The 27,773-nt window shown below is 37.9% G+C and overlaps 1 protein-coding gene across 2 annotated transcripts in view; it reads right to left on the minus strand.

The window, feature by feature from the left end:
- Window positions 1-27,676, minus strand: part of LOC145945991 (uncharacterized) — a 30,220-nt gene extending 2,544 nt beyond the window's left edge. Inside the window, exons 1-4 of one of the 2 annotated variants that reach the window (XM_083055327.1) lie at window positions 27,324-27,676; window positions 8,570-8,657; window positions 865-1,971; window positions 181-511 (exon numbers count right to left, since the gene is read on the minus strand). In XM_083055327.1, the coding sequence (XP_082911453.1) occupies window positions 181-511; window positions 865-1,971; window positions 8,570-8,657; window positions 27,324-27,568 (1,771 nt within the window). In that variant the 5' untranslated portion in view covers window positions 27,569-27,676. Of the gene's footprint in view, window positions 1-180; window positions 512-834; window positions 1,972-8,569; window positions 8,658-27,323 lie in introns of both variants that reach the window. The other variant, XM_083055326.1, reaches the window with a different exon arrangement.
- Between the last annotated feature and the right edge of the window lie 97 nt (window positions 27,677-27,773).

The raw sequence follows: 27,773 nt of genomic DNA on the forward strand, positions 1-27,773 counted from the left end.
AGTTATCTATTGAAATACATACAGTTTATTAAATATATTATAATTGTGATATTATATTGAATATATACACATAATATTATAAATTTTAATATCACCTATTGAATAGAATTAAATTGTTAATCTCTCCTTTAATTTATCTTATCGTTAAAATTATTATTTAACGCGCTTGTAAATACATACCGTTGGATCCTGGTGTGGAATCATGGCACCCGACCGACGTATTCGATCCACCCGCAGTGGTTGTATTGGCAGAGGATGTGGACATCGAGGACTGTTGACGAGTGTGCGAATGCCTATGATGATGATGCCTGTAATGGCCTGCGGATGCAGCCGGCGTCGCGCAGAGTAAATCATTTAAAATGTGAATGATGGTGCTGATGTCTCGCTTCGGTCGACCGTGTCTATCCTGAAGAGCTGGGTTCAAAGTGCCGCTGAACGTGCCAGAGTAGACACCCTTGCCGTGGTGATGCATACTCTCTATTATCGCGCCTTGCCTACGTCTCGCGTTCTCCTAATTTTGCAAAATAATAAAACTTGTATATCGTCAACATTAATAAATAACATTAAAGTAACACTGAGTGTACATAATAAATTACACGATAATTTTAAGGACCTAAGAGTATACAAAGCAGAGATATTCATCGAGGAATAAATTCAGTATCAATGAAAAATTTCGTCTCATCGAGACGGACAGTTGAATTTATCAAGAGGCCGGATCTCAATCATGGTGCACCTCTTAGGACCTTAATCGACGCGGCGTCAATCACGAATACACGAATATAAATCACGAATAATGATACACAGGGGGGAACTGGCTTCGGTAACAATGTATACCTCTGCGAGGTCGACCCGCGAGGTGAGTACCTCAGAGGAGAGCTGCTTCAGCTTCTGCGTGAGGTTCCGGGAAGCCTCGGCGAGCGCGCGGGTGTCGAGAGTGGCAGGCTTGGGCGGCGACTGTTCCAGCATCAGCGACGAGGTGCAGGTGGGGCTCTGCGGATTCGATTCGTCGTGCTGACTCCTCATTACGTCGATACCATTAAAGGTAACGGATGACGATTGCTGACCGTGATGATGGCCGTTACAGAGCTTTTTCCTGGGTAGAGTCGTGTCGTAAGGCTCCACGGTGGTGGTCTGCTCCTGAATCGGGACGGAACCCGAGGCGGAGGAAGAGGAGGTAAGATTGGGCAAGCCGGACTTGTTGTTCCTCGAATGGTGATGATGATGGTGATGGTGGTGGTGATGATGGTGACCGTGATGGTGGCCATGGTGATGGCCGTGATGATGGTGGTGGTGATAGAGCGGACAGGGTTGGCAGGCGTTGGAGGAGCCACTGGTCGTAGGCGAGACGCCGTGCGAATTGCTGCGCGAGGATGGCGACTGACTCGAATTGTTGGACAATGACGATGACGATGACGACGACGACGATGACGATGACGAGTGCACCGGGCTGATCGGCGTCGCGGAGACGGACGAGAGCGACGTAACGCGACTGGAGCAGACCGGGCTGGTGGTGGTGGTGGTGATGCCGGCGGTGGACAGGGTATTGCTACTATTGCTGTAACCAGCGGCGGCATGTAGGGCGCTCGCAAGGCTGCTAATCAGATGCGACGTCCTGCCGCTGGGTCCACCGCTGCCGTTTTGCGACTTGACGATGTTCCCTGGCGATCTAGCCGCCAGACATCTTCTGGCCTGCAACGAGGAGGAAACATGGCCGCTAGGTAAGCCGGATACGTTGCTCGTGGTGTTGCCACTGGCGGGCAAACTGTGGCCGCTGTTGCTGGTGGAGCTCGTCGCCGGATTGGTAGTCGGCGATGCCGGGGTTACGGTGGACAGCTGCAGCTGTATCAGCATCATGTGATCGCCCAATCGCATTGTCAGATTAAGCGGAGCTTTGCCGGACAAGAAGTCGTTCACCTGTGAGTCATTGAGACTCTCCAAGGCCTGCATTACACTCTGCTCCGGCCGTTGTGCCTGAAACAAGGAGGCGCGAAGAAAGAGACGATTATTCGGTGTCGTTGTTTCAAGAATTGATGACGACAAACGAGTTTGTCGTTATCGAGAGACTTCCATCTCCGATTAACGTGAGACTGTTTGTTTCTCACGAGACAATTAACAAGTATACTATAACGCGATATAATTTTAACAAAAAAATAACTTACTGATTATAGACAGTACGCATTATTAAAATGTCTTAGTATATTAGTAAGAATTATTCAATGTAAACTATTGTAGGCAGGGAAAGAGAAACATATACAAGTTTCGGAAAACTTCCGAATGTGCTGCGAGATGCAAGATGAGGCGCCAGAAAAAAAAACGCTACCGCGATGCGAGATAGAGGCGCGAGAAGACCTGCAGAGGAGAGGAAACCTCGCGGAACCGAGGCTCAAACCCTCGACGAGTCACAGTTAGGCATCCCTCATGCACACCTAACGGACTTCCTTTCGCCGGACGCGGTCATCGTTGGATTCGGTAATTCGATTCGTGGACTTTTTCCAAGGAAAGTTCCGATTTCGAAGCAATTATTATATATGTATAAAGAGAAGCATTGTCCATCAAAAGAATTGTTTTATTTTTAAATCATTATTTCAAGTCGATTTTCTCTTCAATCTTAAATTTTGACGATCATCTTTATATCTTCTTAATTTTTGACATTACATTTTGATATTACGAGTAATTTACATTAAAGTTCGATTTAACTTGAAATCTAATTATATGTAATTAAATGTAAATGAGACATAAGACCTTGTTATCTATTTGCGCATTATCATTGTGTATAATCACTTATGAGTCTAAAAAACAAGTCATTACAAATTCACATTTATTTCTTAATCAATTTTTCAGCTATTTATAATCTTAAACCGATCTCCTAAAGTCCTAAAGACTAAATTCTAAGATGCCTTTAAAAAAGATATTATCATTAAAATTTTTTTTAACAATTATTCCGACAAAAATTCAAGAAGAGCTTTAGTATAGGGATAAAACGTCTATCTTTCCCAATACGCAATTGATCATGTGTAGACTCAATATACGCGGAAAAACGCAATATGTAAAAAATGTTACATGCAAGAATGTGACCTTCACGCGTGCCTGCATATCACGTTCTTCGTAATGTGCAGTTTTAAGAGAGCGATCAAGTATATCCTGCGTTCGATCTATCTATAAACAAATATAAATTATCATTTTCGCGCAGTGAAACTTTGACTATCATTCTAAAGAGAGGAAGAGATGCGCTACTGTCAATCAAAGTTTACTTTCCGTATCAATATTCATAGGTCATCGTCGTTGTCGATAGATAATGACACGCGGAAGAGGATCGCAAAATTCTAAAATTTTACACATATAATCGCGACGACTAAATTATTAATTAATCTGAATTATTAATTGCCGACGTTATAAATATAAAGAAAGCAAATACGTTATCGAAAACACGCAGCGTTTCTCCATTATCGAATCTCCATTATGAGCTCGCCGCACGTGTCGCATTAAAATTAAACCTTGCTAAGGGATAAGATTGTGTTAATCGGGTCACAGGAGAGAATGGGAATGATAACGCGCGTTTACTTTGTTGCTTTGTTATGTACAAAGTGTTTCGCGCGAATCGACACGTTGAAATATTTCTCTTCCACAACTGTATCGATTCTTTTCTCTTTCGCATCTCTTAAAATCTATTTTCCTCAAAGATCGATACGCGCAGAGAAATATATAATGTTAACATTTTTTTCTACAACATTCGTCTCTTGATACAAAAATATATTAAAAATTTTTATCAAATTCTTTTTATATATTAAATATAATTAAATCTAATTAAATATTAATAAGAGTGTGAATAATCGCAAACTTTCTCGATAAAAAAGTCTCTTATTTAAATAAATGGCAGATTGAGAAAGGAATAACTTTGCTGGAAGATTGGCAAATTAATCGATCGCTATCTCTCATATTTAAATATGTATACTTATATAAATATTAGACTTTAAATCGAGATTCCTTCGTTCTTGGTCGCGAAATCTGGTGCTCTTTTGTACGTTCGCGAGAACAGAGCAGCGAGTCAACAAACCCAATCTCATTGGTGAAACGCTCTTGCGAAACGATTAACCAATCGGGTTCACACTCTCGGTACCCAACTTCCTCGACGAGCAACGATCGATCGGATGACTCGTAAATCGCTACAGAATTCAGAATACATCGCGTAAGAATTGTGAGACGCGTTTGTAACTCTCGTTCTTCAAGATTCTTGAAGAAAGAAAAAAAAAATAATTAAAAATTGAAATCTTCTCAATTTGTGTGTCAGATATTGACAATTTCTCTGACAATGAGTTGTCACAAAAAAGTGTATTACATCATTGTTATTATTCAACTTCTTCGATTGTATACTCGAGGAAATTTCTATTCGTGCTTCGTTTGTTGAAAACTTCTCGAAAGTTGATAATACTATTAACTATACTATAAATGAGTGAAAGCGATAATAAAAGCGATACACACGGGTCAACTAGATTGAACACTGACGCGGTTGATCGCGTAATTGACGATGAACTTGTTGGCTTTTCGTTATCGGAATTAAACTGTTATAAATAAAAGAGTGAGAAATAGAAATTGATATAAAAGTAGAATCTTGACGTATTTTCTCGTACTCGATATTCGAATATCGTTATTTATCGGTTTTTTTCCCATGATGTTTTAGATTTTTTTTTTCTTTATCGCACACGATATAAAGAGTATTAAAGCGAAATAACTGATATTTCATATATATATATATATATATATATATATATATCGAACACAATTTTTTTTCTCCTGAAAATAATTTCATTATTTGCCTTTTCAGGTGAAAATTATTCAATCTCCCGCCTGTCTCTTTTAATTCATTTACCGCCTCGCTTGAAATTCCAGAAATGAGAGAAAATTCTGATCGATTATTTAAGCACTCGACTCGAGAGAATAAATGCAATGATAATTCGTCGAATTCTCTTGTCCAACGGTGAAATAATGATCAACGACCGAACGCATTTCCGACGGAAATAGCCGACACACCGATTGGCTTGCCATCGTCATCTTCGACCGCGAATTCAATTTACCGTAAAGCGGGTGTGTGTGTATATCGTACATGCCTTAACGCGATAATCTCGATTGCCGTTCAGTTGAATCAAAACGCCGGAAATCTAGATACTGGATAAAGTAGTTAATCGAAAAACACGTACAATATGATAGCACGACGATGGGTTATCAGTTTCCAGGTAATAAAAGGGATAGCGTTCCTCTCTTCAAGACAAGACTATCTTCTTTAAACGTCATATTTCAAACGTCAAAAGATATGGAATAAAATATATATGACACAGAGAGCTCGTGAGAAAGATTTAATTTCGAGTCTTTATCTTATCTTGGAAAATATATCAAACTTGTATTATATATACAACTCAACTACAACTCATTTCAAATATATACATTTGATTAAAGTCTTTTAACAATTAATGAATTTGTATTTAAGCGCTCAAAGTATTCTGCGAAATAAAATAGCGTTTAAATGTGTAACTTTCTCGGCTTTTAATAACCGCTGTCACATTATTTACTCACATAGAAAAGCGTATTAAAATGTCAAGGATAACGTGCTTGCACGTGTATATAATAATAATTATTATATATAACAAATATAGAGCGAGTACGTTTAAAATTACACCATGTGTAGCAACCCGTGCGCGATAAAGATGTAAAAAATTACACTTTTTTAATCACACGAGTCCGGGTTTTGAACTTTTGTCTATAGAATAATATTAGTAGACAATACGAATAATCGTAAGATTAAATCAAATTGGCAATTTGACAAACAGCTGGATAATATCGCGCGTATGTATTACGCATACAAATATCGTCAAATGAGACTGACTGAAGTTTATATAGGGAAGCCACAGTTGAAATTAATCGGGTTCCACGTGGAAGATGGATTCTGCCATTTCGCCAACGTCTAATGATTTCACGAGTAATTTCGCGAGCCGAATAAAATCCGAAAAGCCGAACAACCGCCGGGTTGTTCCCTCTCTCTTTCTCTCGAGCGAGCGGATGAGGGGAAAAAAAAGGAACGCGCCGACATAAAAGCGAGCTGTGCGAAACGTTGGTCTTCGATCGCGAGGAGCTCGCAGCCGAATCCGGCTGTATGAATTCGTAGAGGCCCGTAGAGGCGTCCCTTCTCTCCGTTTGCCACCCGTAAAACCACCCACGAGCGATATTCATAGGGTGTGTCGAAGAACACGACGAAAAGGCACAGTAGCTATAAATTCTAAAACGCTTACGAAAAATTATCAATTTTTTTGACAACAAATTTTAATGACCCCGAATTTCGATCTTATAAACAAAACACATTCGATAAATTACGTAAAATACATTCTACATGTTTATAACACGAAATGTCGAACTCAATTTGTCCCATAAAATATGAAACTGAGAATTCAATAGATAGCACCGTATACAATAATAATGAAAAAATAGTCATAAAATAGACCGTATCTTTTTTTCCACGACACCCTATATACCGTGTACTGATCACGGCTGGAGATGCAGAGAAGGGGGCAAAAGGCGTGCAAGAGAGAGGGAGACGCGCGCATAAGAACACACACAGGCGCACACTCGGCTCGATCGTACACACACATATATACAAGAGACACATACACACAGGACAAGCCTTTAAAATTGACTGCGGGTGACCGAGAGAGCCGAGCGAGAGGGCCGATCCCCCTTGACAGCCATGCGAACAAGTCTCGGTCGCGCGATAAGGACCGCGCGCGCGCGCGCTGTTGCTAGCGGCTGGAGCCCAGAGTCAATTTCCAGACCTCGGGAGAAAGGGAGAAAGACCCCGTGTGTCCCTCCCTCGTAATGCCTTCGACCCCTTTAACCCTTCCGACGCTCCGAAACCGGGAGTTTATTCACGGACGACGGCGAGCTGCGACACGGAACATCACACGCGATCCTAGAAACTGACGCATCATCTCCTGGAAACTCTCACCTAGATTATTGAGATTATTTAACTTTATTTTCCATGTACTCTGAATTAATCTTGTAATGATGATTATTCAAATACACGTTGAAGAAAGATAAATGCGCCATACACTTTTTCAGGTTTGTGCGAAAAGCATCTTCAAGTATTTCCGTATGCATTAAATTTGCACCTAGTCTATCTGTTTTTTGTTTTCTCTAGTTTTACGATACATCCTTTGCAGTCGTGTAATTCTTGAGCGGAAATGCACAACGAGGAGGGAAGAGAGTCGTTTCCGTAACTACAACTTGTTTCCTCAAGGCTGGTGTTCCGTGTGCGGAACAGCACCTGTATGTTGTATTGCGGCCGATTAGGGTCGGGTTAGATTACGTTACGTTACGTTACGCTACTTCAACCAGACTTTACGAAACGTTACATCGCCTAAAGTCATATGGTCGCCTGGGCGTCATATGTTTATGCGTTCCGATTTCTGTAACAGATCGTTGCGCGACCAGATGTTGTGTGTATGTCACAAGCGAGTCTTATAAAGTTGAAATTTGTGTCGCATAAATTTTCCCGAGAGAGAGAGAGAGAATTACAAAAATATTAATTTATTACATCAAGATAATTCAATTTAATTATATAATTAAATATTTTTAAACCTTAAAAACAATCGTAATTTCTCGTATAAATTGATTACATTGACATTAAATTTTTCATTGATTATTGAACAAATTTCATAAAATAATTTTTGACAAAATAAGAATTGAAAAGAAGAGAGAGCAAACAAATAAAAAAAAATTACAAAAGTTGCATATTATTAGAAGAAAATATACATATTTTTTCAAATAATAAGCTTCCAAAAATGTTTTTAAACGCGTAATCAATTTCGCTCATTATCTTCGTCGATTTATTTTAAGATATAAAGATTTACCTTAAAATGCACAAAGGACCAAGGGACTTAAGATTGCAACGAATCCGCGAATCAAAGGATAAAGGTGTCGGGGACGATATGGTGACCGAGAAACCAAGTGACCCGACGATACGCGAACGTCGGAGTTAACGGCGTTTGTGTCCGCGGTGGATCGCGCACCTTCTCCGTGTACGTTCTTTCTCTTACAAGTTTTCCGAGTCACCGGAATCGCCGGCGAAACGAGCGAGGAACGGTTCCAGGATGGAGACTCGCGCGAGAATCCAGGTTGTGATCGCGGATGCGACAGAAAAAAAATCCCAGTTAGAAGCATCCGATAGAGACCTAATCGTCATCTCTTCAGCAGCCTATGAAGATTCGTAGAACCCGAATGATTAAACCAAATTTCTATTCCAATTATATGCATAATCTGATATGTCGTGTAAAAATGTATATATTCAATTATAATTGAATAAATTTTAATATTTTTCTAGTAATAATAATCTCAAAATTTGAAAGAAGAGGGAGATCGAGACCTCGCCAAGCCTTTCGCGCAAACCGATAGTTTGTCTCTCTTTGGTGGTGATATATGCGCAGATAAAACCTGCACCGATACCGGCTCATTATTACGGCGCCAGTAGGTTCACTTAATTATTATCCACGTGCAAGAGTATACGGAACAGCAGAGTTCAACTTACCAACAGTCCGGTTTCCACGCTCGGCAGCAATGTGAGTCGACTGTCGTTCTGTAGGCCATTTTCCGCGAGCGTTCCTTCGCGCAGCTGCCTGAAACAAAAATATCAACGGGACGGTTATCATTATGATCGTCGGAAATAAAAGCGCCATCAAATATTGCGACATTGCGGTATCGTATATTTAAAAATATATTCAAAAGGGAAAAATTAAATGTCTAATATATTAGAAATTAATATACTTTATCGAGAGAATCGTTGACAGCTATCATTTCTCTCGTCGACAAACACAAGACATATAAATATCTATTTATTGATAAAAATGTGTACGGTAAAGATTTACCATCTAATTACTTTGCTTTTATGTCGGTGATTTGTTTTTTAAAGGTATCTATAAAAGAGCCGAGGCAAAATTTCTCCGAAAAATTAATCTTCGCGATACACGAAACCTAATAACGATCCGCTCGTAAAATCGTTGATGGTCCTCTGACGAGAAGAGTTTCTCGCATCTGCTCTCTCGTTGGATCGCTCTCGAGAGATCCAAGACTCGTGTTTAATATTCGTATAAAATTCGAAGGGATTTTTCTGGAAGCCTTTCGGAAGTAGAAATTGTACGAGCGTGTTAAACGAGAGCAGAGAGTTTGGCGCTTCAAAGAGCCAGCGCGAAGAAAGAGAAGAAAGCGATCCGCGAATCGCGCCAAGAGAAGGTATTCCAAGGCAAAATCGATGAAAAATACTTGTATGCAACAGTCGACAGAATTGGGTCGCCTCGCTCCGACATAAACGTCCCGGTCTATATATCGATGTATATCGACTTTCTTTAGCTCTTTCATCTCTAAATAAATGATGCGTCAAACATACAAGTTGTATTTTTGGGGAATTTTCGGAAACAACCGATAACGAGGAAAACGTATCTAGTTTCTACTTGATTTTGTGTCTGAGGAAACTTGTCTATCGCTGCTATTTTTTTCTCGTTTGATTAAAATCGATTTCCCTAAAATGGGATGACCAACTGGAAATGCTGATGATGATAAAAGAAAAAAAAAAGAAGAGAGAAACGTTTTTCTGGACTTTGCGCCGTATTTTTGGCAATCAAAGTCCATCGCGACCCGGTTCGCACGCACGTCGCACGCACTATCGCGAGGTTGCTGATGCAACCGCTACCAAGAGCGGAAATCGACCGAAATAAACACACGCGTGCGTATAAACGCGCACGATAAAAAGCCGCTTTGGAGAGGCTCAATGAGCGGAAACGTGAGGCGTAAGCGGTACCCTGTTATTTGGGAGAGATAGCAAAATCGGAACAATTATACCGTCAACGTGAAACAAAAAGAATACAGAGCGACGGTTTCATAAATTGATTTAAGGTTTTTATTTTTTAATATTATTTTTTTCATATTATTTTTTATACCGCACGTGTGTCGCGAATTAAAATAGAATCCTGTTTAATTTCTCTTCTCTCATTCCGGCCTTTCTCCGTTTATATACATATACAATATATATATATATATATATATATATATATATATATATTTAATGTTGTATAATTATTTAATTATTATATAATTATTATTTTAATACAGTAAGAATTATACATGGCGAATAATAAAAATAATTTACACTTAAATTCTTCTCTCTTTTCTCTGTTTATTTCAAGGTTTCTTTATCTTATTGTTAAATAGAAGGAAAATTACGCCTTTGATGAAAACTAAAAATACCTCGCTATCGACCACGTCACATATTAATCAGTTCAAGTAATTTACTCGAGTCATCCTACTCGCTCCGGAGTTTGTGCTGTCTTTGTATATCTCCTTCTTCACCGTGCGCGCGATTACAGTGATAACGATACGCCTTCCGGGGGGTATCGGGCCGATATCTCACGTATTTATACAATTACGTCGCGATAGCACATGCGTCGATGCGTGTGAAAAACGCGGCGATATATGTATCTTATTCTCTACAAGTTTGCGCGGCCTCGCGGCCTGGCATTGACGGGAACCTCGTGATAACGTAATTGTCGTCGTGTAGAAAGGAACCGATAAGAAAACGCCGACCTAGCAGATTTAGACGACACGGACTCCCAGTAACGTGTCTGAATAACGTCGAGACTTATAAATGTGACAATATGTGATTTCAAATTTATACACTCGCGATTTTAATCACAAGCCGGAAATCAATATTCGCGAGTCCATATTTAATTAGGCACATGTCTGATATACGAAAGATATTTCTTTTTATCTTTTCACGTGAATTTTCCGAAACTATATATATTTATTAAAAGAGAATATTATAAATTAAAATTATATTCCGTTTCAAAAATATTGATTAAACATTTTTTTATGATTCTTATATACTTAGATAACATTGTTTCTCGATAATTTGATAAATTGTCAGAACAGTAATATTTTCGCAATAATTTCATTTTATAATAATAATCAGTTTTATATTATTTATACATTTGTTAGAGAAAAATAAAAATATCAATATATAACAGATATATATAAATTTGACGGTTTTATCGCGCGTCATTCTCTTCATTTTCGTTTTATTTTACAAGTTAAAAAAAAGCTAGCAATATATAATATAATCTCAAGAACGAAACTGAAACCAAAGGAGACATGTACTTTGTGAGCTATCCGTTCGTCTCTAACGTCATCGACGAAGATGTATGGAGAGTTCGCTTCGTTCAGATATAACTGATGATGCAGGGGAGGATGAGAAGAGGAAGGGAGCGATGTTCGATGCCAGATCGTCCTGTGTGTCGCTCACACCCGGGTTATTGTACCCTCGAACCATTTTCACGAGCGCCAAAATGCCCATCGTTGTCTCTCCCGGGCCTGACGAATGGCCTGAACACATATGTATATATATTTTTACTCCTCGCTCTTTAGTTACCCCACGACCACATAAAAAAAAATCGCGTCCAGTTGTTTCTCGTTCACTCATTGAACCCGTTGATATTTGCGCGAGGCAGTAATTTGAAAAAATGACGAGGCCGAGGTGAACTTAAAGCTACGCGATTATCGACACGCGAGCTTGTGATCAATGCGAGGTCAAATTATATCTCGATTATCAAAACAACGCCGGTCTGTTAAAGGGTTTAAGCTATTGCGATTTGTGTTGAAGTATCCCGCACATTTTTTTTAAATATCATCCCTCTCGATTTTTATCCCTTAAGTCGCGTTAATTACACCGATCCAATTTATCCCGCATATTCAAATAAAGAATTCAAACTCACTTTTTAATTTCCGCGAGTCTGTATTTAATTAAAGACAAAATATTCCGTTTTTATTTTTCCGCGAGACTAATTACGAAAAGAAAATGTTATAGAAATCCAAATTATTTTATTTCAACGAAATAATATCTTAAAATTTTGTACGATCCTTAACATTCTTTCTTGATAGTTTGATAAATTTGATTAATCGCATAAATACTAGGTAAATTCGAGTCGTTGGTCAAAGGAGCGAGACGATTATTCGTCTGTCGAAATACGAAGGCAAAACCTCGCGGAACCTCGCCCTTATATGAAACCGACACCGGGAGATTTTATACCACACGGGGTAACGCCCTGCTAGCCACCCTCTCGAATAACGACGTGCCTGGCCACCATCGAGAGAGTCCGGATACCACTGTCACTTTCCTTCAACGGCGAGCGACTAACACTGGTTCCCATTGCGAAACGCTCTACACAGCCGATCGACAAACAAGAATGGGAAAAAAGGCGAAACTTCTCTCGGCCTTGGCGAATATGCATCTCGCATCGATCACGATCGCTCGAGAGAGATATTGACTTTATCTCGCGCGCGTATTTGTAAAATCCTCGAGGTTGATGGTTCGTCACTTTCTCTCTTGATGATTTCATGAATCTATGATATACTGCATTGCTGACATTAACAAATCTCTTTTTTTTCATTTTTAATCGTCTTAATATAATTTTTGTTTTTTTATACACATTTTATAATATTTTCAAAATGATAAAATACAATATTTTTCATTCTTGAGTTATTTTTGTCGAAATGATGGCGATGAGACTTTCTTAAATAAACCTTTTGTTTTAAAAGTCTTATTTTTGCGTTAAATCATCCAGCATGAAATTAGAATGCTAGTTCATTTCAAGATCCCTCGAGTTATTACCAATTTCATCGACAGAGAATGAGATATTGAAATGAAATTGATTGATTGATATACGTCACCCACGCGCTCGTTCCGGGATTGAAAAGAATTCAAAATGAAAAGATTAATAAAGCTACATCGGATTGACGTCGGAATTAAAATGTTTGCAATCGGGAACATCGATATTTAAGTGGGTATTCGCAAGCGAACTCGGGTTCGATTCTAGCGACTTTATTCCGATATTTTCCTTGTATACGTTTCTTTAAGATGAGCCAGAGAGATTTATTAAAAATAAAAATCTCGAATTGAGATTTATTTTTACTTGGTATCGTATCAAGGAAATTTTTTTATGCCCTGTGCAAAACTAATCAGTTTCAATAAACATTAATTTTTCTTCGAAATTGATGCATCTGGCTCTTTCTAGCTTATATACATTGATAGATGAAAAATTATTATGTATTGACAAAAGGATTAAATATGTATTAAACGATTATTGTTGATTATCCGCGTTTCTTTTTCCGATGCATAAATTGTAGTAATAAGCATATATATCTCATAATAAGTAACTCGAAATTATAAGCTGCGAATTGTCCATTAGATACGCGTTAAAGCGATTGCGAAAGCAAGCACCGAATATTTCCCTCATCGGCGTTTATGCAAATAGCGCGTGGATTGCATACGCGAATAAATTTTGGTGTTCAATGGTGTTCAATAATTCAATTTCGCCGCACAGCCTGTGCAATGAGAGGTTCTCGCAAGAGAAAATTATTACAATTAATTACCTAATCATCGGTTAATTGACGTATTAATTGTGCAATTGATTGTGTGACCAAGCAGCTCGATAATAGAGACAACCGAATGCACTTTGAAACAATTATGCGTAAAATTGATAATTATATCTTTGCACATATATATATATATATATATATATATACTACACAAAATATATATCCGTTGTGTCTACAATATTTCACATTTTTTTTCGTAAAAAATTGATATAATTATACTTGCCCTATATAAAAATTAATAAAATTAATAAACTATTATTATTAAATATATTTATATATATATTTTTTTTTTGCATTTAGTCTTATCTTATTTTCTATTGTAACCAACTGTGGTGGCAACTATGGTGACACTAACTTTTGGATGAAAGTTCTTATCGTGGCTACCGAATTGATAAACGTCGGCACGTGGCGATTGAATTTAACACACAAAAATGAAACTTTACGTGCGTCTGGCACGAAAATGGAGTTTCGCTTGGTCGACAGTTTGTCAACAACATTCGTTATCTCAGCTGTAATTGCTAAACTTGCTTATCAACCGAGTCTGAAGAGCTGCTTCCTCTCTTCGAGCTTCGGGGACTCTCATATATATATACGTGTGTCCAGGCGCGAGTCAATAAAAGTCCGGGGAGAGAGACCGGTGTAATTTCGCCGAGTTTAGAGTTCAGATTTTAAGGTGTGTCGTAAGAGACACACGGGAGAATATATTATCCCACAATGTATACATATTTACTTAAAATTTGGCGTCGGAGAGAAGATATGTCCGTAAAATCGTAACCACGGATCGACATCTCGCTCCGATCTCGAACCTCGAACGCGTGTGTCGCTGACCTTTACTCGACGTCGACGATAAAAAAAAAGCAATCGCTTGCGATAACTGCGCGCGTTGCGAACGTGCTCGTCATCGCGATGTTTCGAATCGAAACTCCGAGACAAGTCGATATTAAAAGCGAAGCGCCGGTGAATGTTAAGTCTAATAGCCTCCTACCTAAAGTCCACGCGAGCCTCATCCTCTCCCGTTCTTTCTTCACCGCCTCGCTTTTATTCGTAGCGGTAAACTCCCGGCTTTTTGTATATAAATTAAACTAACGGAGATATACCTACTGGGCGTAAATCGCGAAAGCACAAAGTAGCGGAAACATGACTGCGGGTGTGAGCTTAAAAAAAATCGGAGAAGAAAATCCGATATTTTATATAGCGCGTATATTGGAAAGTAAATGCAAGTAGTGAGATAATACAATTACAGCGGTATAAAGAAAGGGAAACTGATGTCGATTGATTGCCCGTGCGGATTGTAATTGCGACGAATGAATAAATAAAGGGTCTTTACCGCAGAAAAACGTGAATTTTTTACGCTATTTAATCTTTTACGTAACGCGAATAATTCAAAAGAGAAATGTTTGAGAAAGGAGAAAAAAATTTCATCTTTGTCTCTTCAATGTTCCTTGTATATCGTGTAGTAATGTCAACGTAATTTTATAGAAATACAGACATTACATAGATTTTATACGATTGTATAAATACGCGCCTCCTATATTTTCATAGATAAAATCAAGCTAATTAATGAGCGTGATGCGGCGTAAAAACATTATAATAGCGCGGTGTCGCGCAAATAAATCTGCAAATGATATTTTTCTGGGTCGCGGCAACATTTTATTACTTTTAATGGAGTTGAATCCAATCTCTCGTCACATCGCGATGCGTCAGCAGCGTGTGAGCAAAGTTTTAAAATGTGAGATGCGAGTCGCCAAGACGCAAAGCGACTTTATTCCTCCTTCCCTCTCCCACGGTACATGAATGAGAACACACACACACACACATACACACACGAGATTCCTCGCATATATAAAGAATTCGTATCCTGTAGACAGAAAAATGCCTGTCTAATTTATACATTCATTAAAATAAATTATAAAAATCGATAATCTGAGAGAGATTCAACAAACATGAAATATTTGCGATTCCATCTTTATCATCAGACTGAAATAAATAAACAGAGAGTTCTTTTTATTAATTATTATATCATATCTCCTAGTTCAAATGAGCAGTAACGAGGTCATGAAGAAGACGAGAGAAAAAGAAAGGCATGCATAAAGGAGCCACCGGGATATTCGGCGGAGTAAACGGTTCTAGAATAAGAGGAGGCGAGCGTAAATAAGCGCGATAGGGCCGAGACTCTCCTCTCTTGCATAGCGTTTACACTATAAATATTATCGTTTTGCTCCTCTCTCTCTCTCGCTATCGTTCACGCTGCCTCAGAGAGAGGTCAGACGAGGAATATATATTCGTGCGAATGGGATAAACACGTTTGTAATCGCGAGGCACTTTGTCCTATTCGCTTATTGCTCAGCGTTTATTTTGAGTCCGTTTCGCAGAGTATATTTCACATGGGGATAAATTTCCGCTTCCTTATAATATACGGTATACTTTGCACAAGCGACACACGTTATGGATTCCTCGTGGAATTTGGAGCCGCTTTCTCTTTAGCGGAAATTTGTTTAAATGCGTCACACGTATTTTCACGATTCTGTATCTTTTATAACGTCTTGATACGGCAGAGCTTTAAATTAAAAAATTGTATTGCACTATATATAAAGTAAAAGAGTTATTTAAAACGAAAAAATGTGCTAAAGATGTATAAAATGAGATATATTTTAAGATTAAATTTAAATAGCCGATACAGAAATCTGTTTTTGAGTGATTAAGACTTATTTTTTTTAACCGCGTTTTTTTTACACTCATTGTATAGTCAAAATAAAGCAATTACTGCGCTTACCTTGAGTTCGTTTCGCATATATATATTTCAGATTAAATTTAGATTTCCTTCGCGTTAGCGAGATATTTTCAGGCTTTTAGTTTTAAATAATTGATTTATTGTGAAGGAAAATTATAGACTTGTTATTAAGTGCGCTCGCTGGGCTTCGCATAAACAAATTATATCAGTGCTCACTTTGGAGTTTATTGCGATTATAATAGAAAGTAAATTTCCGCTTCTCCACACACGTAATGGGATATATTTAATCTCTCTTAACTTTTCTCTAACTTTTTAAGCTGATGCAGTTCTACTCCAAAGAGATCAGTATTGTTCTTTTTAATAACATTTTTTTCACGCTCTTGCCGTACTTAAACTAATCCGATTATATGCTCGCGCTTTCGTGAGAAGTGAGAAAGAGAGAGAGGGAGAGGGAGAGAGAAAGAGAGAGAGAGAGAGAGAGAGAGACATAAACGTGGAAAGTACAGCTAAAAATAACAGCCTCATTATGGTTTATAAATAGCTCCGCGATATTTTAATACGGCTTTGTTCTTACGATATAATAAATTAATTGCTGCTATTATTTATGCAATTTTATTATACGAAATGTTTAATAATAATGTGAAAGTATTGTACCGTAATAATAAGAAGATAACTAATAAATAATAACTAATTACGATGGAATTATTATGATAAATGCATTAATTTAATATCCTGTCATAATTTTCCTCAAGTTAAAATCATCTATTATACACGTGAATCTAATATCAGTGTAGGAATTTCTCGAGCAAATTCCACCGCTCCTTTATAGAAAAAAATTAAGCCGCCGCACCTCGCCGATCGATAAGGCTCTGCAGCAGTTTGCATGCAACGTCGCCAACAGATAAATGATCTCTTCAAGGATAGATTAACATGTGCACAGTCGCGATTAAATATATAGGCAACGGCCAAGGAAAATCGTTACTTCCCAAATGCGTCTGCAACTTGAACGCAACCTAATCAGAGAAACGTGTGTCCTCACACGTTCCTATTTCGAAATCAATAATTCAGATGACGATTTATCTCGTCAGCGCACGAAAAGTTTTATAATGTTCCCGTTTAATTAGTGAAATAATTTAATAAATGAATTTAATAAATAATTGTGTGCATTTATATTAATTTATGTTGTTATACTTTGTAATTTGTTTTCAATATTTCAATATTTATATTAATTCAACTAATATGCATGCACATTTAACACGTCAACTTATCATATATGTGTGTAAATATTTTGATATATATTTCTAATATTTTTATACCGATGGTTTCGTGTATTAATCCGTGTTATTATAAATATCTCTATGCGATCAATGCAAGGACACCTCGATATTTAAAAATAAAAATAATCCGTGCTTCGAGGGCAGCGAGGCAAAAGTGCGCTTTTGAACTAGATGATAGGACACTCATTAATTCGCCTTCGAGGACAGCATTATTCTTCTAGTAAAGATTTTACGATAATAATTCCACATCGTCTCTTTGTATCGCTGTATATAGATATTTTGATGGCCCGCGGCAAATTTGCGAGAGGAATTTGGGGGGCGCCGAGAATCTTGACGGTGTGGCTGCGAAATATTTTTTTCACCGCACCCAGGGACATCAAGGAGTGCGAGAGAGAGAGAGAGAATGAGGGAGAGAAAGGCGGAGGGAAGAAGAGGGAGGAGATGCGACCTTCCCCGTGTACCTCTCATGCGCGAAACGCGTGTGCGTGCACCGGCCTCGCATCCGCCGCACATATGGCGTGTAAACAATGCTAGCCTATACATACCTTGTATGTATAGGCTAGGTAAATCGCGTTTTTGCGCTTGCACGTGTGCGGAGACGAAATGCTAAATCGATTTTAACAACGCGAGCGATGACTAAACTTTTTCGCCCCTGTTTTTCAAGTCCCAAATCCCCCCTTAATTTAAAGGAAGGTAAACGTTTAAATTATTTTAACGAAGATACATGTTTAAATTCTTTTCTAATGTAATAAATATTTAAATATATATATAAACGTATATAATTTAGAAAATTGGTTCTCTTTAGTACAAAAAATCTCCTTTTTCTATTTTTAATAATTTTCTTAAATTTGTAGAATTTATAACTGTCAGCATTTTTTGACAATTGTCAATTCTCAACTCGTCTGCCTTCTTTACTATTGCTTTTTGCTCTTCGCATAAAGATGGGGAGAATATCCATATAATATTCTGTCAATACTTTAAATTACCATGAAATTGGATGCTTTACATCCAAAAAGGCTAGCTCTTAATACGCGACTCAGCTTCTTTTCATTTTTTTAAGAGACGCAATCACGTAAATAACAATACAAAGCAAACAGTTTGCCTAAAGTATTTGACAAAGAAATTGACCACTGTCATCACATCTAATGAGACACGAGATAATATGTTTATTCGTTGACAAATAGCTACGTCAGGTATTGGAGGTGCTTTACATTCACAAAAGTCTCTTAATACGACTCAGCGATTCCTTTCATTTTTAGGAAACACAAAGGAGGAAAGACAACTAACAATGGAAACGAAAAACTTTTCTAAGCATTACAAAGAAATTGATCACTAGCTGTTACGATAAAATATCTAATAAGATACGAGAGATAATATATTTATATTGACAAATGGTATACCTCAGGTAGAAAATGTTAGAAAATTTGTTTATTTAGTGAATAATACTGTGTGTCTAATCAAGTAATAGGTGTTGTTTATCTTCGATAACCTTTCCGCAAACATAAAAAAGCAGGTATATTTTGGTTGTCGATTAATTTTCCATCATTTTAATCATTAGGGTTGTATTCTCTTAAATACACACACAAAAGAGCTAGTATATATAAAGATTATCCGAAAGCCTAACATTAACACGTAACTATAATCGACAAACTAATAAATAATACTACAATAGCAAGAAAAAGAAATATGCAATGCTGATGCACATGATGCAAATATTACAAGTTGATGAATAAAACGGCATTAAATAAAGTATTGTTATTTTTCTTCTAGATAATTATTGATTTCCTTTCTTTGATTATTGTATACTATTTTACGTTATTTAATAACTGTTTATGATATGTGCACGTTTCTTATACATGTAATGATAAAATCGAATGATAATATCGAATTAGTCACGCGGCTGTCTAGTCTAGTATAGTCTGTCTAGAAAATATTCATATAATGCGTAAGAAACACAATATTTATGTGAAAAAACCACGTAGATGTAATTTTATTATTATTGCACGAATGCGCGCGCATGTCGTCTCTCGATCAGCTGAATTAACAGCTCGTAATAACATAAACAATGTAATATGTATGCGAAGAAATAATACATGCTCCCCGTCTTTCTCTCCTTCTCTTCTTAGAAAAAAATTTAATAAAGATAAATTAAACTATATACGCGGTTCCATAAAATAAAAAGTTTAGAGAAAAACTAGACGATAATTTGCTTTTGATAGAAATTTGCTTTTCGGCTCAAATATTGATCCTTTATTAATTGAAATCGTATAATGAATTCGCGACACATTTCGAGAGTTATCGCGAATCCATTATTAATCTCCGACTAATATCGATAAGCGACGATAAGCGTTCTTTCTCGGAAGACAAGATTCGGAATTTATAGACGGCTACCGATATACACATATAATTTGACGATTGCTTCTCGTTTCGCGTGGCAATTCTCTTCTCGCTGCTAAACGAGCTATGCGGTCTCTTTAAATTCACCGCAATTCCGCTCGATCGATCATCCTGTTTTCTCGAATTGGCTACCGTCCACGTTGATTCACTCGGCCGTTCAGCGCGTTCAACTCGCCTCGCGAGGCGACTTGTCCTAAGCGAGCACCGCCGATAAACATGTTTTTCGCTCGCGAAAAATAACAAGGGAAGTATAAACTGTTAGCGGGTTTCTCCGACACGTCAATCGTTCATTCGGACGAGATTTTCGCACAAGTCGGCGATAAAATTGGCAAGTTTGGCGCATTCCGCGCGCCGTCACCGCGCACCATTGCAATACGACTCGCGATCCCAAGATTTTTCGCCTTCTGCATCGTCAGATGTTACTTATTGGTCGCATATCCAATTCAAATGTATAATAGGGATTATCCTGTCAAGAAATTTTGATCAAAGATCGTCCCTTCCCCTTTTCTCGCGCGACGCGACAAAGAATGGATTCTAATAAGTCTTTCTTCTCGCGAGCGAACATATTTGTAAAGTTATATTAATATTTATATACGGTTTTTTATACAGTCAGCAAAAGGTTGACTTTCTCTTTCATAATATCCATAGAAGGGGAAAAAAATTCATGCTTAACACGGTTAGAATAAGTGTAATTAAAATGGATCACGAATATTTCAATAATCGTAAAAAAAAGATGTATCGCTGTCGTTCTTCTGCGACACGAAAAGCAAAACCGACGCTTAAAGTCCACTCCTTCTACGCGCAACACAAATGATGACTAACAGAAATCCCACAATGACACATTCGCACCATCGATGGCACTTGACGCTGACGCAAAGTGCCATATCGCGAATCATACCGTCCAGTATAAAATTTTCTAAAAGACGCAACAAAAACAGATATTTATCCTCTTTCACGTGCGAAAGATAAGCGCGAGATTGACTCGTCTGAATCCGCATTCTTTTATGCGTACTGACAATTAAAAGAAATCTTCTAGACATTAAAGAAATCTTATGAAAATAGAAATTAAGAACAGAAGCGTAAAAAGTATGTAATAATTAATTAGTCGGATTATATAAAGAAAAAAAAATTTTAAACAGGCGTAAAAGACAAACGAAAACGAGTATCAGAATAAGATACTATATGCTTGCATCATATTCGTGACGCAACGCAAGGGCTGACTGAATGTCACACAAAATGCTGACAATGTCGCGTTAACTAAAGGCTCTACCAATGTCGCGCTTATCATATGGCAGATGTTGCGTTAATTATTAAAAAAAGTCGTCTCGCGAAGCCCGACATTCGGAATGGATTCGAAAACGATGTCGTCGACGAGGTCGACCGACCAAACTGCATTTATCGCGGGTCTACGACCCGCATTACGCACCGGTGTACGCATGCGTCCGGAAAAAGGATGAAAGGGGACCGCAGCTCGACCGTGGTATCGAAAAACGCGCTTTAGCCCTTAAAACGAGGCGTATAAAAATTTCTCTACTGCGAATATGTTTAGTATTTCTGAAATCTCCTCTTTCTTTATTTTTTTCAAGTGCGCAAGGTGAAAATATTATGCAATTTATAATATCAAAAAATAAATAAACGTATATTCAACAAGTAATCTTACAGATTATTACTGATGTTGAAAATTAATTATCTCGTGTTAAGGGTTGTAGAAAAATTGCTCATTTTTTTCGTCTTAAGATTATATAGACTGTATTTCATTTGCTTATCTTCGCTTATCTATTCTTTAACGTTATCAAACAAGAGCAAACGAGAACTGACAATTTATAAAAGAGAGTAGAATTGTGTAGTATCTATAAATAACTTTGCATTATAGACTGTGCACGCGGTCTTCATTTAATCAATGGAAATATCAGCGAGTCCAAGCACGCAGAAGATGTACTCGTGGGACTACTCCTTTGTGATATTTCCGTTTGTCTATTAACCTTCTCATTTTACCTTCATCTTGCATAATAATGACGCAAGAAAAAAAAAACGAATTATAAAATAAGACGTTAGAAAAATGTAACTGTATTCGACTGATAAAAATCAACTTTATATTCTGTCATGCAAGCTTAATTAATCAATTTCACGATATTGGTTAGAAAAGTGCAAGTATCTCAAAATAAGTATTTTCACGTTTAATCGATCTTCCATCTTTTGTGATTAAAGAGTAATAATAAATAACGCAGAATCTACACGCGTACACTGAGAGAATTTTTTCTTAGAATTTACCCTGAAAATCATGGTAATCGTGCAGGACAATATGGTATGGAAAGAATTTTATGAGTATTTCACCGGTGTGAACCTAGCATCTCAATTGTTAGCATCTCACAAATTCTCTTCAAATTTACTTGCATCCGGCATAGTTCTAGGAGTTCTGATAAGTTTTAACAATAGTTCAATTGATCTACACATAAAATCGCGTTCTAAACAAATGAGATGTTAACTTCTCGTATGGCTTAACAGCATCTCATCGAATTTCGAATCTTTCAGTGTAAGGAAGCAATATTCCGACGAGTTCAACATCCTGGGCATGAGTTGTCAAGAGTTCAGGGAAAAAAAACTATAATAAAAAAAATTTATCATCGCAAAGTGAGATACTGCACAAAATTTCGGAGTTTCGGTTTATATATAATATTACTCGTATAGTTCTGGACATACTTCAGCATTTTCTAAAGAGTTCTAGGCACTGGCAATGTTGAATTATTTTTAAATAAATTAATACTGTTTTAGCGTCGTGTACTTAGAAAGAGGGTGAGATGCTGGGCGAAATCTCGGAGTTCCGGCTTATATAAAATGTTTTTTGTATAATACTGAGCATATTTCAGCATTTTCTAAAGAGTTCAAGGCACTAGCAATGTTGTATTATTTTTAAAAAAATTTTTACTGCCCGAAAATGCATTTTAAGACAGATAAAAGTGAGATGCTGGTCGATATTCGAGAGTTCTAGTCATTGTAAAATATTTTTCGTTCGAGAAGTTAGCATCTCATTTGTTTAGAACGCGATTTTATGTGTAAATCAATTGAACTATTGTTAAAACTTATCAGAACTCCTAGAACTATGCCGGATGCAAGTAAATTTGAAGAGAATTTGTGAGATGCTAACAATTGAGATGCTAGGTCCACACCGGTGAGAATTCTCTGTGTGTGTGATTAATATTTATCACAATAAAAATAATAATATATCTATCACGATAAAATATAAAACATGTTTGATTAATTTTACTATGCAATTTAGTAAATTAATCAAACATGTTTTATTGTGATAGATATTATTATTTTTATTGTGATATAAATATTAACCAGAGAAATTCTCATAAAAATCTTCCTATACCATATCGTCCCACGATTACCATGATTGTCAGGGTAAATTCTAATTGTAAGAGAAAATTCTCTCTGTATAGCACAGCAAATCACCGAATTTGCTCCGACTCTGTCAAGGTCGGTTCTTGGACGTGAAATATTTGTCGCCTTTCTACTCTAACGAACATATTTATGTATACCTTTTAAGCTTCATCGAATTTTTTTCCTTTTTCAACAAAATCTATTTATTAAAAGTATTTTCTCGCTAGCGAACGTGTCGAGCATGCTGTGCCATGATGCAGCCAAACTGACACGCGCAGCTGCTGCCTACATCGTCGTCGCGAGGACACGCACATACACATGTGCATCGTGTTGTTTGGAGGAGGAAAAGATCCAGAGTGCTACCTGCGCCTGAAACTGCCCCGGCAGGCACAAAGAATCGAGCGATGGCCAAGTATCACGAAACGAGAAAGAGAGAAAGAGACGGGCCAAGGCGCATCCTTAATGCAAGAGAGAAGAGAAGAAAACGAGGATCGCAACAACGAGCTAAAGGAGGAGAGAGATATCACGAAGGAATTACGCCCGAACGAGACACGTAAGAGACGAGGTAGAAGAAAAAGCAAGTCGAGGACTCGAAGCAAGAAAGAATCAAAGAAACGGATGCGTAGAAATTTATATTATATATAGCCGAATTTGACATTTCTCTCTATCTCTCTCCTTGTATCTACGTTACTCTTCATTGCCACGTTTTTTTTTTCTTAATGCTGCTTTAATCATGATTGGATGACTTGATTTATATACCGTTAGCGTTACTTGAAATGATTATTTAAAAAAATGTATCGTTATTAAACAGAACACACGCGAGCACATAGATTATTCTTCAAACATATGTATATATAATCGTTTGAAACTAAAATTTAATGGTACAGCTCAAGTGGTGGAGCAATTAAAGAATAATCACGAAAATGGCGACTGAAATACCTGCTCCTTCATTATTTTTATGTATTTACTTTTTTTATCAGCACGCACGATTGTATACTTCTTCTGTACGACTTCTACATATATAAGAGACATATACTGTTGCGTTCTATACTAATTATCGTATTATTTTACATTGCTCGATCACTTTTGCGCGTCTAAAGAAGGCGCTCTTAACGTGCGATCCTCTTTTTCTCTACAATTTTTCCTTACAGTCGTACTCTTTCTTTCCGATGCAGCTTACGCCGAATAATAAATAGATTCCTTTCTCTGTCTCGCCTTCCTTCGTGTATCTCTCTCTCTCTCTCCCTTTCTCTCATTCCTGCCGCAGACGGCTGTCACTGTTCCACTTTACGGGAGCGCGATTTCCCGAGATATTCTCTACCTACTATACTACTACACGCCACCTCCGCCTCCTCGTCCCGCCTCTCTTCACGACTACTCTCACCGCGGTATGCCAACCTTCCACTCCACCATATTTCTCTCGCGTGCTCACACGAAGCGGCGGGAGGATTGGTGGAGGTGGATGAATCCGCGGCCCCCACGGACGCCCACGAGACCCCACGTATACAGGCGGTTTCAGGGGGATAGGTCGATACTTCGGAGGGGAGCAATACTGGGGGTTATCATTATACTCGGCGAGGAGAGACCGGGAGAGAAGATTCCTTCTTTCATTGGGGACAACAAAATCGCGATATCTTATATCTGTCGAAATTTTATTACAATTCCCTCTCCAATTTTTTTAGATTAATATTGTTATGAAATATATATACACTGAGAGAATTTTCTCTTAGAATTTACCCTGAAAATTCATGATAATCGTGGAACAATATGATATAGAAAGAATTTTATGAGAATTTCTTTGATTAATATTTATCACAATAAAAATAATATCTATCACAATAAAATATAAAACATGTTTGATTAATTTTACTAAACTGCATAGTAAAATTAATTAAACATATTTTATATTTTATTGTGATAGATATTGTACATATGATATAGATATTATTTTTATTATGATAAATATTAATCAGAGAAATACTCATAAAATTCTTTCCATATCATATTGTCCCACGATTACCATGATTTTCAGAGTAAATTCTAAGAGAATTCTCTCTATGTATGAAGTGTATAAAAACGGAATGAAATACGAATATATATATATATATATATATATATATATATATATATGTAATAAAGTAGTTAATTATCTAGAGATTTTGTTGATGCTTCTTTGATTTTTTTGAAGTTTACGTAAAGTTTATGTAAATTTTAGTATAAGTTCACGTTTTTTATTGCATATACATATATGTAAATGCCTTTCAATATATATGAATGCTAGTTAACACATATCAAGCGTTATTAATAGACAAGAACCAAGGAAAAAAATTTGCGTTGATAAACTTGAGACGGAATAATGACATTGCTATTGAATAAAAGAAATTGTCGAGAAACGTATGTGTGTCTCATTTCGAAAATTTGGCAATCATAGTTCGAATTTCAAAGTATACAAGCATATACGTAAGATGACAATGATAAAACAAATTTGAAATTTCAAGTACAATTTTAACATTAGCAATATTCCGAGCGATAACATTATACGATAAGACTACAAACAATATTATTGTAATTTACTGACTAAAGGTTAAAGACCAATAGAGTTTATTTCCTTCTCAAATTCGGTCTCTATAGACGCGCTATTCATTGTTTACATTTTTTATTCCACTCCGCACAGCTTTCCTTCCAAAGTATCCTCTACTTCTGAAACAGCCGATACACATCTGGGTATACATATATATACCGTTCTTTTTCTTTCTTTCTCCGTCTCTTTCTCTCTTCTCACCAACGCATGTCCAAAAGTGCACCGGAACGACGGACGAGTCTGTACGCGTTCGCTCTCTACCCGGGTCGTCTCTATTCTGCCTTCTTCCCTTTCTCGCCCAGCTCAGTCTCTCTCTCTCTCTCCCTCTTTCGTCGCCCTTCCCCTCTCACTCTTTCTCTTCTTTCTTTGCGGAGCCGGCGGAGCATGGGGCGAGGTCCGATTCGAACGCACGTCGCTCGTGAGAAAAATAGAAGCGACGCGAGAATATATATATATATATATGTGTGTGCGTGTGTATGTCTGTATGTGTGAGCGAGACGCGCCGCGACGCTCTTCCTCCACGTCGTCTTCGAGATAACGCGAGCGATTCGGGGGAACCTCTAATCGCGACAGCATCGCGAGTTATCATTGCTGAATGTTTCACCCGGGCGTATAAAATAAATTTATATATTTCGTCTCTCTCATTCGTTCCTATTTTTTATTTGTATTATATTTATTTCCCTGCTCGATCGCGCGCACATTGTCGCACTCGACAAAGAATTTGATAAAGAGTAATTGGGAAGAATAGACTTTGCATTTCCGTTTTCTTGTCCGTTTTTTCATCGTGAAAAATGGGAGGAAGGGAAACGAAAAGAAGAGCGATATCACAATGATCTGTCAAGGTCTGTCTTTTCAGCTGAATTCTAAAAGAAACTCTATAAGAATCAATAGTAAGAGAAATATATTTCTCTTATATATACCTTCTGTATAAGAATATGATTGTTGTCGAAATATAATTGTCTCGATTTGAGAACAGAAAGAGAACAGAGAGATACAATTGAAACTTTAGATGCGCTCGAGATGTATAACTGTATGTATTTTTTCTTCGATATCTCGCTCTTTAATCTCTTAAATTTTTGTTGCAAAGTAAAATAGAATGAATTGCGATCTGTCGTATAATTCCTTTTCATTAAATTACATTTGTTACGTGTGAATATCGTTTCTTCAACATTCCTTTCCATCCCACTTTAAACACGGATAGATGAATGTAAGTAAAAAAAGATACTGCTCTTGAAGAAACAAGATTGTCGGGATCTCGACAACGAATCGGGATCTCGAGAAACTCTAATTTTCTCCCCGCGATAAAACAAAGACGCGAATAGTCGTCTCGAACGAGACACGAGCCATTCTTTCTCTCGCACGATTCTCGGAAGTCCAGCCCAACCGAAATTACACCGGTTTCGATCCTTCTCCTCTCTCGCGAAGAGAGAGATAAGGCGAAGCGGAGAGAAAAAAAAAGAAGCAAAGAGAAGAGAGAGAAAAGACTCACCTCTCGCGGTGCAGCAAGCAGATGCGCTCCTTGGCGACCTTCAGCTTCTTGGAGATGATCTTCTTGAGACTCTCGACGGTGTCGTTGCGGTCCACGGTGAGCTCGAACTGGCCGCCGGTGGTCGGCGTGATGCACACGGTGATCTCGTCCCTGTCGACAGCGGCGGCGGCGGCGGCGGCAGCGGCAGCGGCCGCGACGCAGCCACACCCCGGTTGCGGCAGCGGCGGCTGAGACTGCGGCGTCATCGTCGTCGTCGTCGTCGTCGTCGGGCAGGAGGTAGTTGCGGCAGCGGCGCGCGGCCCCGGGGACGCGGCTCTTATCGAGCCTCCCCGGCTCTCGCGACACTCGGCGACTCGATTATCAGTACTCTGCGTTGATACCACTGCTGCGGCGGGGGCGGAACTCGGCTCGTCGTCGAGCGTCCAGTACTCTGCGTTGATACCACTGCTT

The sequence above is a fragment of the Prenolepis imparis genome, unplaced genomic scaffold (assembly GCF_030444845.1).
Source record: "Prenolepis imparis isolate NDT839.2.m4 unplaced genomic scaffold, iyPreImpa1.0 SCAF_15, whole genome shotgun sequence".
Taxonomy (NCBI): domain Eukaryota; kingdom Metazoa; phylum Arthropoda; class Insecta; order Hymenoptera; family Formicidae; genus Prenolepis; species Prenolepis imparis.